This window comes from Schistocerca nitens, chromosome 3, assembly GCF_023898315.1.
Source record: "Schistocerca nitens isolate TAMUIC-IGC-003100 chromosome 3, iqSchNite1.1, whole genome shotgun sequence".
Classification (NCBI taxonomy): Eukaryota; Metazoa; Arthropoda; class Insecta; order Orthoptera; family Acrididae; genus Schistocerca; species Schistocerca nitens.
The window spans coordinates 748,695,438-748,712,654 of record NC_064616.1 but is presented as its reverse complement, the minus strand read 5'-3'; the positions used below and the strand labels follow the sequence as shown (position 1 = coordinate 748,712,654).

Sequence of the window (17,217 nt, the reverse complement as noted above, 5' to 3'; positions counted from 1 at the left end):
AATATAAAATATTTATATTTTTCTCTTGTTAATAAGAGGATATATGAGAGTAAGTTGTTCTCTAGTATTATTCACACTCCAAAACAAGCTCATTCCTATCATAGATATTGGTAGAAACAACTTCTGTATAGTTGTTGATAATTAAAAAGGAGAAGATTGATGCTTCTATGGTTGGGGTATAATACTTTTAGGTTAGTTAGCTTAAATTTTTGTATCACATTAATGTGAATAATGAATGTTAGTCTTGATAGTAAAGGAAGTAATTTAATTCAAACTTATGTAGTATTAATTCATGTATTGCATATTTACCTGGTACATCCTATCAAGGTAACCTTTCAAGATGGCATTCCAGTATGTGTTATTTAAAATATAAATAGAAATTTTTTTACATGTATGATTCAATTTAAGTTTATTTTATGTTTGTAAATATACCATTTTTCCTTTTTGTTTTGTTTCAATATGGATAATGTTTTATATTTGATTTATTACATTATTACATGGTTTATTTTATTCATATTAATCGATTATTTTGATTTGTATATTTATCAAAAGTTGTGGCCACTTTTTAAAATAACATAAAATATTATATAACAAGTATTTCTATCAATGATAATTAAATATTTTAAGTTATATTTATTGATATATTAAATATAATTATTTACTTAATATTAATAAAAATTAAATATAATTAGTTATTTTCATTACAAGAATATAATTATCTAATGATGTCAATTATATCTATTAACACATATTTTTTAAATTAATATTAAAATAAAGATAATTTTATGGTAACATCATATTAGATTATGTTACTAATTGTATTATTTAAATTAGTTTTATTTTTTAATGTTTCTTTATTATCAATAGAAAACAAAGATTAAGTAACAAATACAATAATATAACTCATTTATCACGATACAAGTTCCACGTGTACCTTCATTTATATACAGTAGACAAGTTGTTGTGGACATGGTGGGTCTGGATTCTCACCTATTTTGATTTCTCTTAAATTTTTCTTCGTCTTGGACAGCTGAAAGTCGAGCAGATAATGGAAAATAAGACTAACACTGACGATATATAGCAATTAATTCTTGCAGAAGCCGGAGTAACGCACAAGCGCGTGAAGGCTATGGAAGACAGGTGCCATGTTACGGTAGCAGGTGGTAGTATGCATGCATCTCATGACAGTAACCGGTTGAGGCGCCGTGTCTGACTTCATGTGACTCGTGTCATGCTCAGTCGAGTCCAATTGCACACAACGCATGTGGTCTGGGTAATCAAGTTACTACACCTGTGATCAGTGCAGCTCTGTGCCTGGCACAGAAGTGCTTGTCATCATAACTGACGTTATATAGAAAACATACAGTGCACTCCCACTGTTCGGGGTGCGTGTGAGGTGCATGAGGAAACACATTAATGTGTACCCCTTCGTCGCTGTGGACCATAGATTAATTAGCACAGTTGTAGTGTTGACAGTCAGCAATTGCAATAGCACCAACGTACAGGCAGCAGAAAATTTTGGTCATATTGAACACTGAGAGTGGAATACAGAGAGGAACATCAGTGCATTTGACTAAAAGTACTTCCTCTCAGTTCAAAATTTCCAAAACTTTAAAGATCCAGTCAAAACAATCCACACCAAATGTTTCATAGCACAATTTGAATGGATGCTGCTATTTCACTGGCCTCTACCATATAAGCTGGAATTTATATAGGACCACGTAGAAGTTTCCACTGTGGAAAGAATGAAAAGCATTGCACCATTGAACATATCGTTCAAAGAGTTCTTGACCAGCTACTGGTCCAAAGGAATGCAAGACAGAATTCAAAAGGAAATCAGGATGATTCATGACCTCAAAGCATCTAGGTTTAGAAGTACACTGCATTCTTCTAATTACTGCTAAGGAAAAACAAGTTTCTTGATGAACCCTGCGGTGCTTCGGAGACCATAAAATTTTGGTATACGAAGCTACCACTTCACTACCAACAGGTTCTCATTGGACGTTGTGACAACAACATTGAGAGTTTCCAGATGTACTGCACAAGTTGGAATATGCATATGAAGCGCATAATACAAAAGCAAAGCGTTGATTTTCGGACGGGACACATCAGACTCAACACACTAGGAATCAGGATATCCAAGAGAACAATCCCAGACACACTGGAAGTGGTAATTGTGGAGGTTACAGACAACAGTTCGAGGGAATACAATGGGATAACCGCGATTCATGTACTAATAATAGAAATAGGAAGGGGAACAACTGTGATGACCGCCAGTATGATCAATACTAGAGGGAACATAACTTAAGCAACCGGCAGGTGGAAATCGTTGAGGTACTCAGTCCGAACCCCACTGAGGAAAAGAGAGGGAGAACTGAAGCATAAAATTTACAGTGCACAAGCGGGTGCTGGCTGAATAAGTGCCTGCACAACATATTGGATCTCGTGGGATAAACCTTCTGGAATATGAATATCTTGATCAAATCTTGCCAGAAGATACAAGTCAGCCCATTAGGGAAGACCGGCATCCCATACTAAAAGCTATGGTGGGAAAGCACATGATGAGGAGCATTGTCGACAGAGGTAGTCAGGTTACCACACTATCCAAGGCCGCATGCCAACTATGTATGGCAGACCGAGAATGGCTAGTGTTACACCTAAGTAAGAACTGAGTTACAGGCGCGCTCATAGGAAAGTACACAGATGTGCATTTACAGACGCGATTGGAAGTAAAATGTGAAGGACATACATTCAAAAGCAACTTCCTCATCGTGTCCCAACTCACCATCATTCCCATCTTTGGTGTAGACTTTTTAAACCAACGTACAGATAGCAGAAAATTTTGGTCATATTGAACATTGAGAGTGGAATACAGAGAGGAACGTCAGTGCATTTGACTTACGAATTATAAATACGCAGGGGCGTGGCCACGCTGCAAAAAGATGAAGTACGGGTCATCAAGTTTGATGGACACGCGATCCATGCCATAATCCTCACAAACTGCTCGAAGTTCAATAACTGTGAAAAACAAAGATGCGACTCCGCGATGTTACAAGAGTGAGTTATGAAGGCTAGACGAGAAAGAAATAGAAGAGGATGTACCTGAAGCTGTCGAAGACAAATGCAACAGCATAGATGGCATTGCAAAGAGCAAGAGGGCAAAGCTATTAAATATATTAATGGCCAACAGAGGTAGTCTAGCCTAAAACGGGTGCCATTAAGAGCTTCATGTATAGGTTTATGGTCAAAGAACACAAAAAATTCTTTGCGACACCATATACAATACCACATGCATACCAATCCTGAGCACTTTTAGAAATCAATCAGATGCTTGACAAAGGAACAATCAAGCCTGCAATGTCCGTTTATAGCAGACCTCTTTGCATTGTGAAAAACGAGACAAATTGATACAACTGGTGTTTGAATCACAGCAAATTAACACAATTATAGAGCCTGACACCAGTCAGTCAGATATGTTAGAGAAACTGGTACAAAACTTTCACGAAATATAGGTTTTCTCCATCACTGATCTTAAATCCAGTTTCTGGCAGATCACAATGCACCCCAAATGCAGGAAATACACAGCCTTCCTTGCATTCAGTAGGTGCTACCAGTTCACTTGTCTTCTCTTCCAACTTAATGTGTCTTCTGCCACTTTCATTAGAGGTTTCGCTAGCATTCTGTGCCCCAGCTCAAAGGAGCATTTGATGATGTATGTCGATGATGTGTTAATAGCCAAACCGACCTCGGAGCAGCATCGGGGCACTGGGGACGAGACTTGCGAGATCTTTGGTGCCTTTGGAATCCTGTGGCGATCCGAATGTCACTGCATCTTCTGATTCGCAACATCTGATCGGTTCTTCCTCACTTGAGAGTAGGTGGCAGACAGTGGTGGGTCCGCGTGACATTGAACGGAAGGTGAAAAGAGGGAGCAGGTGGCGCAGCTCACTCCCTATGCCTTAGCAAAAGCTACGGGCTTCTACCCAACATTGATTATAATTCTGAGTCAGCACAAGATGCCTCTCCTGTTGGTTGAGTAGCCGATTTTACTGCCCAGTCTGGCCAAGTGCAAAGTGTGGATATGCTTGTCATTGGGAGCTCCAATGTTAGGCGGGTGAAGCAGCCCCTCAGGGAAATAGCAGGCAAGGCGGGAAAGAATGCCAGCGTGCACTCGGTATGAATGCTGGAGGGTCTTGTCTGTAATGTGGAAGAGGCCCTGCAAGCAGCTATCGAGGGCGCTGGGTGCCACTGGCTGCATATAGTGGCACATGTCGGAATGAATGACGCCTGCCGCTTGGGTTCTTCGAAAGATGACAGAGAGAAGGCCGAAATACAGAATTCGATCTTCAAAAATTGCTTCACCACGGAAGATCGTAACACCGTTCCTCGTTTCAGTCATTGTATGAACATCAAAATGGCAGATATTGAAATAACCGATCGCAGAACAGAAAAACAATTACAGTGGCTTAGTAGTGGAAGGAGTCAGGACCAGATGAAATACTTATAAGATTCTACAAAGATTATGCTAAAGAACTTGCTCCCCTTCTACCAGTAATTTATCGTAGATCGCTTGAGTGACGAAGGGTACCTAGCGACTGTAAGAAAGCACAGATCATTCCCGTTTTCAAGAAGAGCCATAGGACACATGCCACAATTATAGATCTTGTATGTGGGTGGGTGTTATGTTGATGAGTTGTGCAATGGATTAATCTGACAAGTACCCTTTGGATCCTGCAAGAAGCAATTTCCACACCACACTACTACAGAAGTTAGACAGATGCTCCTAACGTACCAAAAAAAAAAAAAAAAAAAAAATGCCTGAAAAACTTTCAGCAATAAATATCTTCTGGAGTTGTCCGCTGTAAGGAAAAGACACAAAAATATTCTATTTTCTTATGTAACTAGTGGGATACTTGGGTACTGCAGTATAGCTACTTAGTGTAAGAAAAAAATTGAACGAACGGAAAATATTATTTATTGCAAAATCTGAAAAAAATCAAGTGAAACTTTTATTTATAAACTGATACACAAATTTACAGGTTCTTTTCGGAATAGGAAGTTACCTCTTATGGATAGGAATTCTGTTAATGAAATTTATATACAAAGTGTGGGAAAGCTCTTTTATCCCTTTTCTTTAAGAATGTTATTTGCTTGGCAGAATGGCTGAGAGCCGTGCCTACTCAACTTGAATATTTATCCGATTGAATGTTTCTAAGTACGGCTGACACTGTCACGTGAGAAATGTAATAGAGTGACGTGAATTAAGTATGTTATTTCTAATGGAGGAAAGATGGCGCTCACCTACGCTTTAGCACACAATACCGTGCGCTGCGACGACTGCTGCCTCATGACCGGCCCATTAGGCAGCAACAGCCCATGTGCACCATGTACGCAGTTCTTAAAACAGGTGAACAGAATTAAGTCCTTGCCCTTGGTGCAATTCATGGCGCAATGCCAAGACTTCCTGACCACACAAGCACAGTGTTACACTTGTAGCAAGAAAGGTCATGTGCAATCAGTATGTTTGCAACACAACAAACATAAGAATTCTGCCCACACATGTAGTTCTCATCACAAGGTCCATGTAATCAATGCAGTGTATTCATAGCCTGTTGCAAGTGTTAGCAAAAATAGCAAGCAAACGGTTCCTTCAGTGCTACACCAGTCCAACAAGTTTTTTGTTCGTTTGGATATTAGTGGTAAACATGAAATTTCAGTTGGAAATGGGTGCTTCTGTTACATTGCAAAATCATAACACATATGAACTGTTTGGCTCCCCACACCTGTCTAAAACTATCACACCTGACAGCTTATAATGGACAAGACATTCCTGTTCTCAGAAAATGTACTTTGCCTGCAATGTATCGCTCGCATACGCGAACTGTGACTTTCACTGTGCTAAAATCACGCAATTATGAGAATTTATTTGGCCTTGATTCATTTGGCTTTAAAAATCAGGACAATGTGCTGTCAGTGACTGCATTCAATGCAAATACAGTGTAGCCAGCTTGCTGAAAGAATTCCCGAAACTCTTTTCTGAAGATTTAGGCAAGGCTAACAATTTTGTTGCACGTATTACTCTGAAAGACAATGCTCAGACGAAATTTTGCCAGCCCAGAACTGTTTTCACTGCATTACTGGACAAATTGGCCACTGAACTTAAAGAATCGCAAGATAGCAGAGCTATTGCACCCATACAAGGTAGTCAGTGGGCAACTCCACCGGTTTTGCTCCCTAAACTTTCAGGTCGCATTCGCCTCTGTGTCGACTTTAACTCTACAGTCAACCCAAAAACTGTGATTGATACTTACCCATTGCCACGCCCAGAGGTTCTCATGGACAGATTAGGCACTGGTCGCTACTTTTCAAAAATTGATTTGCGTGGCGCTTATCTTCAAATACCACTAGATGAAGGATCTAAAACCGTTGTTGTGAACACTCATTTGGGCTTGTTTAAATATTTGCGTTTGCCTTTTGGCAGTGCTTTCTTACCCACCATTTTCCAATGGTATTTGGAACCGCTGACTGCTGAAGTACCAAACTGCTCAAACTATTTGGATGATACTGTCATAGAAGGTCACACACCTGAAGAACACACTGCAAATTTGCGTGCTTTGTTTCATGTGTTATCTGATGCAGGACTAAAGTATAGACTGGACAAGTGCGATTTTTTTAAACTTGAGTTGCAGTATCTTTGTCATGTCATAAACAATCAAGGTGTACAACGTCTTCAGTCACATTTGTTAGCCATACGTGACCTGCCAGTTCGTTGCAGTGACACAGAATTGCAGTCAGTCTTAGGGAAAATGAACTATTACATTCAGTTCATACCAAATGCTGCAGAAATCACAGCTCCAGTGCATCGTTTGCATCGCAAGGACATCCCCTTTGTTTGGGCAGATGAGTGCCAAAAAGCTTTTCAAAAACTTAAACATGCTCATGATTCTGAATTGCTTCAGTCCTTTCCTCTGAACTATAGGAAAATTGCACAGGCCACAGAAGGTAAAATATTTTCGCACATCTTGGCCTCGCTCATTGTATAGCACGAAGAACTCTGTAGTGTGCTGATACTTTGCATGTCGGCATACACTCACTATACATCAAGGTGAGATTCTTGTTCAAAATGACACTAGATAATCATGTGTATTTATCCCCAATGCTTTGCAAAAAAAAAATGGTGTTGCAGTCACTTTATCAAAGAACACTGGGGGATCGCTCGTACGAAACATTGTGTTGACACTGTACTTGGCAGGGTACTGACACCCAAATAGAACAGGTGACATGACAGTGTCGTTCATGTGTGAAATATCAGTTCCCCTCGCCACAATAATTCGCCACTTGGCCTCACACTGGGGGATCACTCGTACGAAACAATTAGCGTGTTGACACTGTACTTGGCTGGGTATTGACACCCAAATAGAACAGGTGACATGACAGTGTCGTTCATGTGTGAAAAATCAGTTCCCCTCGCCACAATAATTCGCCACTTGGCCTCAGTCGAAATCACCATGGCAACATCTGCACATCAACTTTGCAGGATCTTTTTGGATCACCCGTTGGTTGATTGTGGTAGACTCATATAGCAACTTCCCTTTTGCTGTGCCAATGAACTCGACAACATCATATAGCACAGTTCAAGCATTGCCCTCTAGTTTTTTCCTCGAAGGTTTGCCAGATGTCATAGGGTCAGACAATGGCCCTCCATTCATATCAACCGAATTTGAAACATTCTGTACATGCAATGGCATACAGAATTTAACTAGTGCACATTTTGTCAGTACCTTCAAGCAGCAGATGGTCAAACTTTGCACCACACACACACACACACACACACACACACACACACACACACACACACCATGGATCAAGCATTGCAACTGTTTCTTGCCTCGTATCATTCGCATTCACGAGATAGACCATCACTGGCAGAATTGCTTCATGGCCACCCCTGTCAGACACTGCTCCACCCTCCTCAGCATCCAGTGCAGAAGGAAGGCCACAAGTATCTCTTTGTGCTGCACGGTATTGTGTTTTACAGGGTTTTTAGTGGCAGCAGACGGTGGGCATGAGGAGAGATCCTTTGTAGACTTGGCACTTGCTTGTATCTCATTTCAGGCCGAGATGGATTGCAGCACCGACATCACAGTCAAATTCTCCACTCACATGTGCGCAGTGATCCTTCTGTATCTCTTCCCGCAGATTAACGGATCCCAAGGACAGCGTGGCCACAGTAGCTGCCAAAGGGTGTCATCATGACACCGTAGGATGACCCAATGGAGACGGAGCCTTCGCCTCTTCCTAGTGATGGAGCTGCACCCACCCACACTGCACCAGCTGATGCCTTCTACATCTTCGCATAGGCCTCAGAAGGTGGACGTGTACCCTTCTGGGCATTTCCCGGAGATATTTGCATCAGAGTGCAGGGCAGATGGCAGGGTACAACTACAAGTCTGACGTTCCCTGCTGCTACAGCTTCCAGTCCATCAGAGCATTCATGCTCCTGCCTCCCCACCATTGTTGAGCTCCCTATATGACGACAGTCTGTCGCTTCGGGGGGAGGGGGGGTGTCGAATGTTACGGCATACAGTCACGTGCCAGCATGTCAATCGATCGGGAATGAGAGAGATGGCCGTGAGAAGACGTCAGCCAATCACACACTGACTGACCCCTCTCCAGGACGACAATGTGACAGCAGTGGCCACTATGCGAAGAGGACATAAGTGGTGTGCCCGACTGGTCGCAGTCCAGTTCTACAGCAGCAGCTTCAAGACTAGCAACTTGGAAAGTGTAAACTCTAATCACTTGCTTGTACTGTCTATGTAAAACGGACTTGGGAATTGTTATACTAAAGAGATTTCTTATTGTCTGTCGCCCTTCGCTTGCGACACATCTGTGTAACACAAAGTATTATATTTTTTCACTTTACAATAAAATTCATTAATAAGATTTGTTTAAATGTTGTCTAGTGATCTGAGAAAGCAGGTTTCCTAGACACCTCATATTTGATGGTGAGCAGGGAGACATAATAATTGAGGACTAGGCTGGATTTAACAGTGAAAACTTGGGAGATGTTTATTTGAAGTGTATGCAATCTCATGTTCCAAACACGCTTTATTGAGCATCTTGTGTCAAACGTTTCAGATGCTTTATTCCTGGTCCACAGTAGTTATATCCTAGAATGTGTAATTCCACTGGCACTTTGTCTAGAATTCCACCACCTCCTCGAAAACGTCTTGTAGCACTCATGTTATGCTACTGCGGTGGTTGTGCATCCCATTATATAGCAAATCAATATCAATCCAACTGTTTCATGCTGTAGGTAAACCAAGCTATTTGACTGGTGCTCTATTTCCTTGATGTTTTATGACTCTCTCCACAAGAAACACATCTGGTTCTGAAATTTTCTGCAACTCCTCAGTGTAGAAGCAACTTGCAATTTCTTCACCTTCACTATCCTTCAAGAAATGTGCTAGGATTTATTCTTTTCACCTTTGAAACAGTAAATATCTCGGTTGACCAGTTCGGTGGGTACGATTTCTCAAATGCTGTCTAGTGTTTTGAGATATGTACCAAATCACCTAGATTAAATTCCTGTTCGCATAGATCCAGAATTTTAATCCGACAGTACGCCATATCTATGAGCCCATTATCATAAACATTGATTGGTCTCATTTTTCTTGTGCTATGACTGGTTCAATTATACTGAGCAATTATTTCTAGGAGGATATCTGTCCATTTTTATGAGCCACAAAGATTAAAACACATCCACATTTGACCTTTTATTGTTCTGTTCAGACCGTCCTTGATACTCACCTTCAGGTGGATGAATGTTGAATAATGATATATTCTATATTGCTGCACAATAGTCTTCAAATACATATTGTAAAACTCTCCACAATGAACAATGATTGGTTTGGAGGTTGTCCGGGCATTGGTTTGTCCCTGTCGGCAGCAAACGCTCAAACACATCTGCAACATTTCTACCCATTTTTGTTTTAACTTGTAATGCTCAGGCGAATTTGGAGTATGTATCAATAATAAACATTAAAATATATTTGAATCCATTATTCTCATGTGAATATTCCCCCACATCTGCAAGATCAACTTGCCATAAGTCATCCAAACCTTTAATCATATCATGCCTACAAGGGTATGTTTTGAATGCTGGTTTGTGCAGTTCTCTAACTACTGTCTCCATACTTATTCGATGATACCTTTCTCTCTAAGCTTGGGATCATAATATATATGCTGCAGAATTCGACTGTTCACTGCTTTATGTTCAATGTCAATACCATCGCCGCCGCTGCTGTTATTGATGGTGTTTTCACCATCAAGTATTGGTTTTATATTTGTTGTAGCTCAGGCCTTTTTTGTTCTTATGTACATCAATCAAATGCAGTATTTCACAGTACATTTCCCTAGCATTAACTTAATAATTTAGGTTTTTTTTCCTTGGGTGTTAGGAAAATAAGATTCATTAAGCCAGGTGTTCTCTCAAACTGCCTGTCACCAATCTGTTTTGTGTCATCAGTTGTATTTATAGGCTGCATGCCAAACATCTAGTCTTCCCCTAATAACGCTGAAGGTCCTAGCCAGGGGTGTGATGGGCCATGAATTCGTCATTAATGGTAACACCATTGTTCTCATGTGCTTTGGTTTTAGCTAAGTGCCTGAGAGATTCAATAACTGGCTTGAAGGTCTCTCTTAGTGTTTATTGTCAATCCAAATGCCCTAACATTAGCAACCATAATTTCTCTTGAACGGCTTTTGGCACCTGATTGAATGTCTGCTTCATCGACATCTTGGTGTATACTAATCAGACGTCTCTACAGTGTGAGGCTTTATATATCCACTCTTCTTCCTCTTATTATGTTGTGGTCCTGCTCCTCCTTCTGAACAACAATGGCCTCTACATCTATTTTCCCCCCAATAGCCTCGACCTTTTTCAGTTAAATCCATTTCTTTGTTACTGATTTCATTAACTAACTCATTTATTGTGATGATCATTCTCAGAGGAGCCTAGTAATACATCTCTAACTCCCTGTGCATAGCTCCAAGTTTATGCATGATAGCCTGAATTTTTGCATCCATGTACAAGTGAATGTTCTGTCTATATACACCTGTTCTTTCAGGTTGAGAGCTAGACATGCGCACCATTTTGTCAACAGTGCAGCATATACTGATGCACTCACCTTTCTTACCAGACTACACACACACACACACACACACACACAGAAACTCCTGGAAGTTTCGCCTGTACCTACCATCAGTCAGTTTTCTTATTTTATCAATAACGAGAAATCAATACCGTGAATGATTCCAGCAATCAGTACATATCTTAACAACATCACTGAACGTCATGTCAATTCCCACATGTATGTGATAAACATGTTCTGAATTCAGACTGTTTTGTTTGAAGGCCATAGTGAGGTTTTCATTATCCCTAACCAACTCTTTTGGGATGCTAGGATATGTTTGGCTTAGATAAAATACATCAGCACCCATATGATGACCGAAACAGAAATATTTTTGAATCTAGTTTTGGTTTTCGATAGCAACATTGCCAAATATGACACCAGTGTTTGGCTTTACTGTTTCAGGTGTGGAGATATCACTGCTTCCACTGAATGGTATGTATGTAACACCCTTTACACCGTGAACTATCTCCTGCAACAGCTGATACTTGGGCTGAAAGTGTGTTTTTCAGAATACACAAACATGTTCAAATCGGACTCCATCTACATGTGTTAACAGCGTCATGAGGACATTAGTCTTTGCACAGTTGGATGGACTTACAATAATTGCTTGTATATTATCAGGAAGGAATATTCCATTCTTCTTCTTCTTCTTCAGGTCTTTTGAATCTTCACAGGACTGGTCACCGACATCAAAGTCCTCTTGGTGAGAATGTTTCACTCACCCTGCCATGATACCAACTATATCAGGTACTAACAAGTAGTTGGCATATTTAGAAAGATACACTTGTAAGGATGGTAATAATATGCATAACCACTATAGCTCCATCACTTAACCAACTGAGCTATACTGGCTAGACAGAGAATTCAGCTATATATTTTACCCATTAAGAGTAACTTCTTCATTCATTTTGTCAATGACAGGTGAAGGTGTGTTTGAGGCAATTGCCTGCTGTTGCATGATTATAGGTGCAGCATTGAAAATGATGATATTAATAAGTGTTATACTTGGACTATAATGAGAGAAGTGTGAAATAAAACACCAACACAGTTTGAGATTATATATAGACACACACACACACACACACTATTTACTTAAGTATCAAACACTGGATGGAGTATTTCAAGAAAGTCATCAGACTCTTTCCTCATCTTCTTCTTTGGACCTCTACAGTATTCCTCAAACAAAGCATTTTGATATGCAATGAATTCTGTGCATATCTCCTTCAAACCAATGGGTGCTTCACAATACTCGGGTTTTTCAGAGACATTTACCCTGCTCCTCTTTTGGCACTGCATTCATGTGTAAAAAAAAAAAAAAACGGTACTGCTCCAAATCATCAACATGTACAGTATGCACATGTAGAGTTTACAACATCATTGCATGCAGAGTCTATGCTCGGCAACCGACTCATTCTCTCCATTGCAAGGTGTAGTGCAGCATCCACAGTGTATAAGTTCATAACTGTTGTAACAGATAGTGTCACATCAGTAAAACGAATGTCCAGGGGAAGGGGGAGCTAGGGAGGTTACGAGTTACATAATACTCTGTAGTTATCTGCTGATTGATGTAGCACTCTGCATGACATATTTTGTCCCAGTCAACACAGAAATAGGCACTTTAACACTCTTTGATGCATTTTTAGTTTCTATTTTCACATGCAATCCCGTCATGATGTGCTTCTATACCCACATTTACACGTTTCATTCCACTAGCAGTTAAATTGTATGTAGAACTGAAAAGCATGGGTACACTTGATACCTTCTTATGCACAGCATCTGCACTCTGTGCCTGCACTAGCACAGGGATGTTCTGCTGGGATGGGTCGTTTGTTGGTGATGAGTACAGTCCCGCATTTTGCTGTTGTTTAGGACCACCAGTAGTATTCGATGTGCTGGGAGCAGACTGCACGTCCTCATGACACAAATCAATGAGTGGGACAGACAATAACAGCTTCATGTCCTGCTCCAGCAAGTTCAGACATGCTAGAGGATATTGCTGCCACAGGTCCAGAGATCAGTGCACGTCTCAACAAGTTGGTGGCTGAGGTTGCTGCAGATCCAGCCATGGCAAAGGTCGACATGTTAGTGCTTGCCGCAGCAGGCTTGGACGTGTCGAAGGCTACTGCAGAACAAGAGAAGGAAGTGCTACACATGGACCAAGACATAAAAACAACTAATAATAATAATAGTAATAATAAGTCTAATAACAGGCAAAGATGTGATATGGGCTACTTACTTTTCCATTACTTCCTGTTCTGCAGAGCTGTGCTGGATTGCAATTGCTGTTGATGCTTCATGGTTCTCCTTCTACTTCTTTTTCTTCTTCTTATTCTGCTGCTGCTGCTGCTACTGGCTGACTGAGTGAGTGAGTGAGTGAGACTGAGGCCACAGAGCTGCTGAGTCTGCCCTATATCCCCTCCAATGATGTCACTAAATACTGTCATCCTTTTGGCTGAAGCCTAACACATGACTGGATTCAAGGTTTTTGTTGGTTCCAGCCCTTTTTCTCCTGGACTGCCATCTTGGACTATGTGGTGGAGGGCCAACAGTGCGCTCTGTTGGAGGTGTTGTGAACTAGACCAGTTGGTCTACAAACCTCAAGGTGAAAACCAATGGTTCGTTTTGTGAAAAGGGCAAAGTTGGTGTGGAGTGTTAGGCAGTTTAAAAAAAGGTGGGCAGTTCCACAACAAGCATCTATCTGTGTGAGTACTGAAATGCATGTTCACACCATCCCATTGCATTGCCATTATTTGTAGAAAAGTATTCACCACACACTCCTCCATTATCTTTTCTTTCATTTCATTTCCACTCATTGTGTAGGAGGCTATGGATACAGTCCTCAGCTGTGTGCTTGCACGTAGTACACATATTACATTCATTCCTGCTTATTACCAGCATTTCCTCATTTGTACACATGGATGCTTGCACCAGAGTGGGTGAACATCTTGCCTCTTGTGCTTTGGAAGACTGAATGCACTTTTCTCGAATGATCTACAGTTACAGCACACACATTTTGCAATTTGTAACTTAGCCTCATCCAGTTGCATCTTCATTATTACATGAAGCGTGTTTGTCTAAATGAAATATCCTTGCTATTGCCACAGTCCTCTGATGCATGATTACAGCTAATATACCTGTTAAACTCCCCCTTCTCCAGCACAGACATCTCATTCATTGAACACAGTAAACAATTATGTCCATCCTCCCAATCCAGCAGCTAGACACAGAATGAGTCCTTTTCCTGCCATTTTTACCCAAACTGCCATCTTGGATAATGTCACGGGAGGGGAGAGGGCTGACAGTGCCCTCTGGTGGTGATGTTGTGAACTAGGTCCACTGAACTCCGGATCTCATGGTGAATACACCAGATGGAGCAACTGTCTGTGACAACTCAAACTGATTAAATAACGCATACTTACGTCCATCCTTTCCAGCAGCCCAGCACAGACAGTCCTTTTCCCACCAGTTTCCTGATGGGGGAGGGGAGGGGAGAGCAGTAATGCATACAAAATGACTTACATCCATCCTATCCAGTAGCCCAGCACAGAAAGACCTTTTCCTGCCAGTTTCCAGATGAGGGAGGGGAGGGCAGGTGGAGAGGGAAGGGAAGGGGGCAGGGGAGAGGTTAGTGGAGGTAGCCCAACTGACTATTTTCCCACCACAATTTGAACTTCCCTCCATGTCACTGCGATGTTGCCACATCTATGGCCATCATCTTGGATCCGCCATACTGAATAAATTTTGCAACAATGCAGAGTGGGGTCATAGTGGCTTTGCCCTACTACTCACACTATCCTAACACGGAGTGAGCCAATCGCTAAAAAAACAAAATCTTTTGTGAATGACGGGCCATGAAAAATGCCAAGTTCTTGTGGCTTGACCCCATCATTTTTCTTGGCTTGATTCAACTTTGTCTTGTTAAGTTCTCGAGTGGTGAGAGCCAATTAAGGTCATTGGAGTAATGAAAACTGGAATGAGAGCTTTGATTCTCTTTAGATAGTAACTGCATGATGGGGCTGGCACACTTTATTAGGCACGGGATGGTGAGTGGCACCACAGACACCTGAGCAACAAGAGCCAAGTACGGCCTGCTCATCGCACCACTGGAGGTGCACAGCTTTTTTGTCTCTTGTAGTGAGGCAAGCTGGGTGTCTGGCATGTGGGCAGCACAGGGGCCACTGCCTTGCAAATTGTTTTAGTGCACTGGGGCCCACTGCTCGCCTACCAACGATGCCATGTCTGCAACAGTTTGGAGAAATTTAATGTCGATGTTCATAGGGGCTTGACAGTACAGCATCTACCTACTGCCATCCAATGGCCATAGGCAGTTTCAGGCCTATGTTTTGGTGTGAATCGACCAAAAAAAACAACAATTGATTGTTGGACTGGTATGTAGTGAGTCGATGCAAAACAGTGCACTCTGAATCTGGTGGGATGACCCGTGATAGGAAGAAAATTTGTTGTAATGGTTTGGAGGAGAAAGGAGCGGCAGAATCTAAGAGAATGATTGGCAGTTGTTTCTGTGTCCTCCAATGATTGTAGACTTTCCTGCGTGCTGGGGACAAGGCGCTAATCTTTTTGAGTGAAGGCGAAGTGCGTAGTTCAGGGATTCGCTTCTGGATGGCCACAGAGATTGGTCGTGTTTTGGTTCTGGACCACCAGCACAAATATTCGTGTTCTTCACTTCTGGTCAGCCAGAGTGAAGATGATCGCAAGAGACAGAAGTATTAATGTTGCAGTACTTCAGGCAGAGCCTGCCTGCTAGCACTCGGTGACAACAGTCGGAATTGTTTGTCATTTCATGCTTGCACTATTTTGGTTGGGCCTTTATCCATGGGCATAGGCCGCCACTGTGAGCAGCTGTAATATCATCCCTGTGCTGTGAACTGTTGGCTTGCAGCCAGTCTTGTAGGTAGTAATGTATCCGCAGCACCGGCACAGTAGTCTAATTAATTTGACCCCTCCGAGCTTATGCTGTCACCTTGTTGCCATACACAGCCACAGCTTGCATGTGTGATCTGTATCAAGGGCTCTCATTCCCAACTGATATTGTTTGTAATAGAGGTAACATGTTAAGGCATACTCTCACTCACAAAGTTTGTAGGTGTATGTAACATGATAGTTGATCCCACTTCTGTATGTGAATTCAGCCAAAATCTCATTACCTAAGTTGCATTGTTCTTATTTATATTCAATTAAAGTATTTGTGTCATGTAATACTTTTGGAATTCTCGCAATAAATCACTTTGTGATACCAAAATCTTTTTTATTATTTGGTGGTTCAATTTCACCTTTATTATCAGGGCCCTTTGACAGATAAGTGTGCTCAGCTATTAAATTATCATAAACAGAATTATATAGAAGGTGGAACTCTTAAACTGTGGACAGACACGGTCATATCATAATTTCCTCCATAAATTGTCTGTTGCGTGATAGGAACTGTGGTAGTTAAGGGGGGGAGGGGGGGGGGTTGAGTGTATTAGCCAAATTAATGGAGATGTCTTTAATGAATCCCAGCACTTTGCATAATACGCTGACCCAGGCAGGATCTTTCCAGATTGACTCTGAGGGGCGGTCAGCATTTAATAAATTTCAGTTTTTTTCTCCTCTTCACTTATTTCAACTCCACAGAAGTATAAGACACTGACACAAATTTAGCAATCATTGTGTTGTTACCATATTTAGTTTTTTTTTTTTTTTTTTTTTTTTTTGTATGCATGTTGGTTCATCTACATCCACATCTACATGATTACTCTGCAATTCACATTTAAGTGCTTGGCAGAGGGTTCATCGAACCACAATCATACTATCTCTCTACCATTCCACTCCCGAACAGCGTGCGGGAAAAAAGAACACCTAAACCTTTCTGTTCGAGCTCTGATTTCTCTTATTTTATTTTGATGATCATTCCTACCTATGTAGGTTGGGCTCAACAAAATATTTTCGCATTCGGAAGAGAAAGTTGGTGACTGAAATTTCGTAAATAGATCTCGCCGTGACGAAAAACGTCTTTGCTTTA

At 41.2% G+C, this 17,217-nt stretch overlaps 1 protein-coding gene across 1 annotated transcript; it reads right to left on the bottom strand.

Moving 5' to 3' along the window:
• Window positions 1-12,508: 12,508 nt before the first annotated feature.
• Window positions 12,509-14,223, bottom strand: LOC126248742 (uncharacterized). The gene is made up of 2 exons (XM_049950065.1): window positions 13,435-14,223; window positions 12,509-13,320 (listed from the first exon to the last, which is right to left on the bottom strand). Exon 2 carries the CDS (start codon window positions 13,153-13,155, stop codon window positions 12,838-12,840), a length of 318 nt encoding a protein of 105 aa, XP_049806022.1. The 5' UTR covers window positions 13,156-13,320; window positions 13,435-14,223; the 3' UTR covers window positions 12,509-12,837.
• Window positions 14,224-17,217: the final 2,994 nt, after the last annotated feature.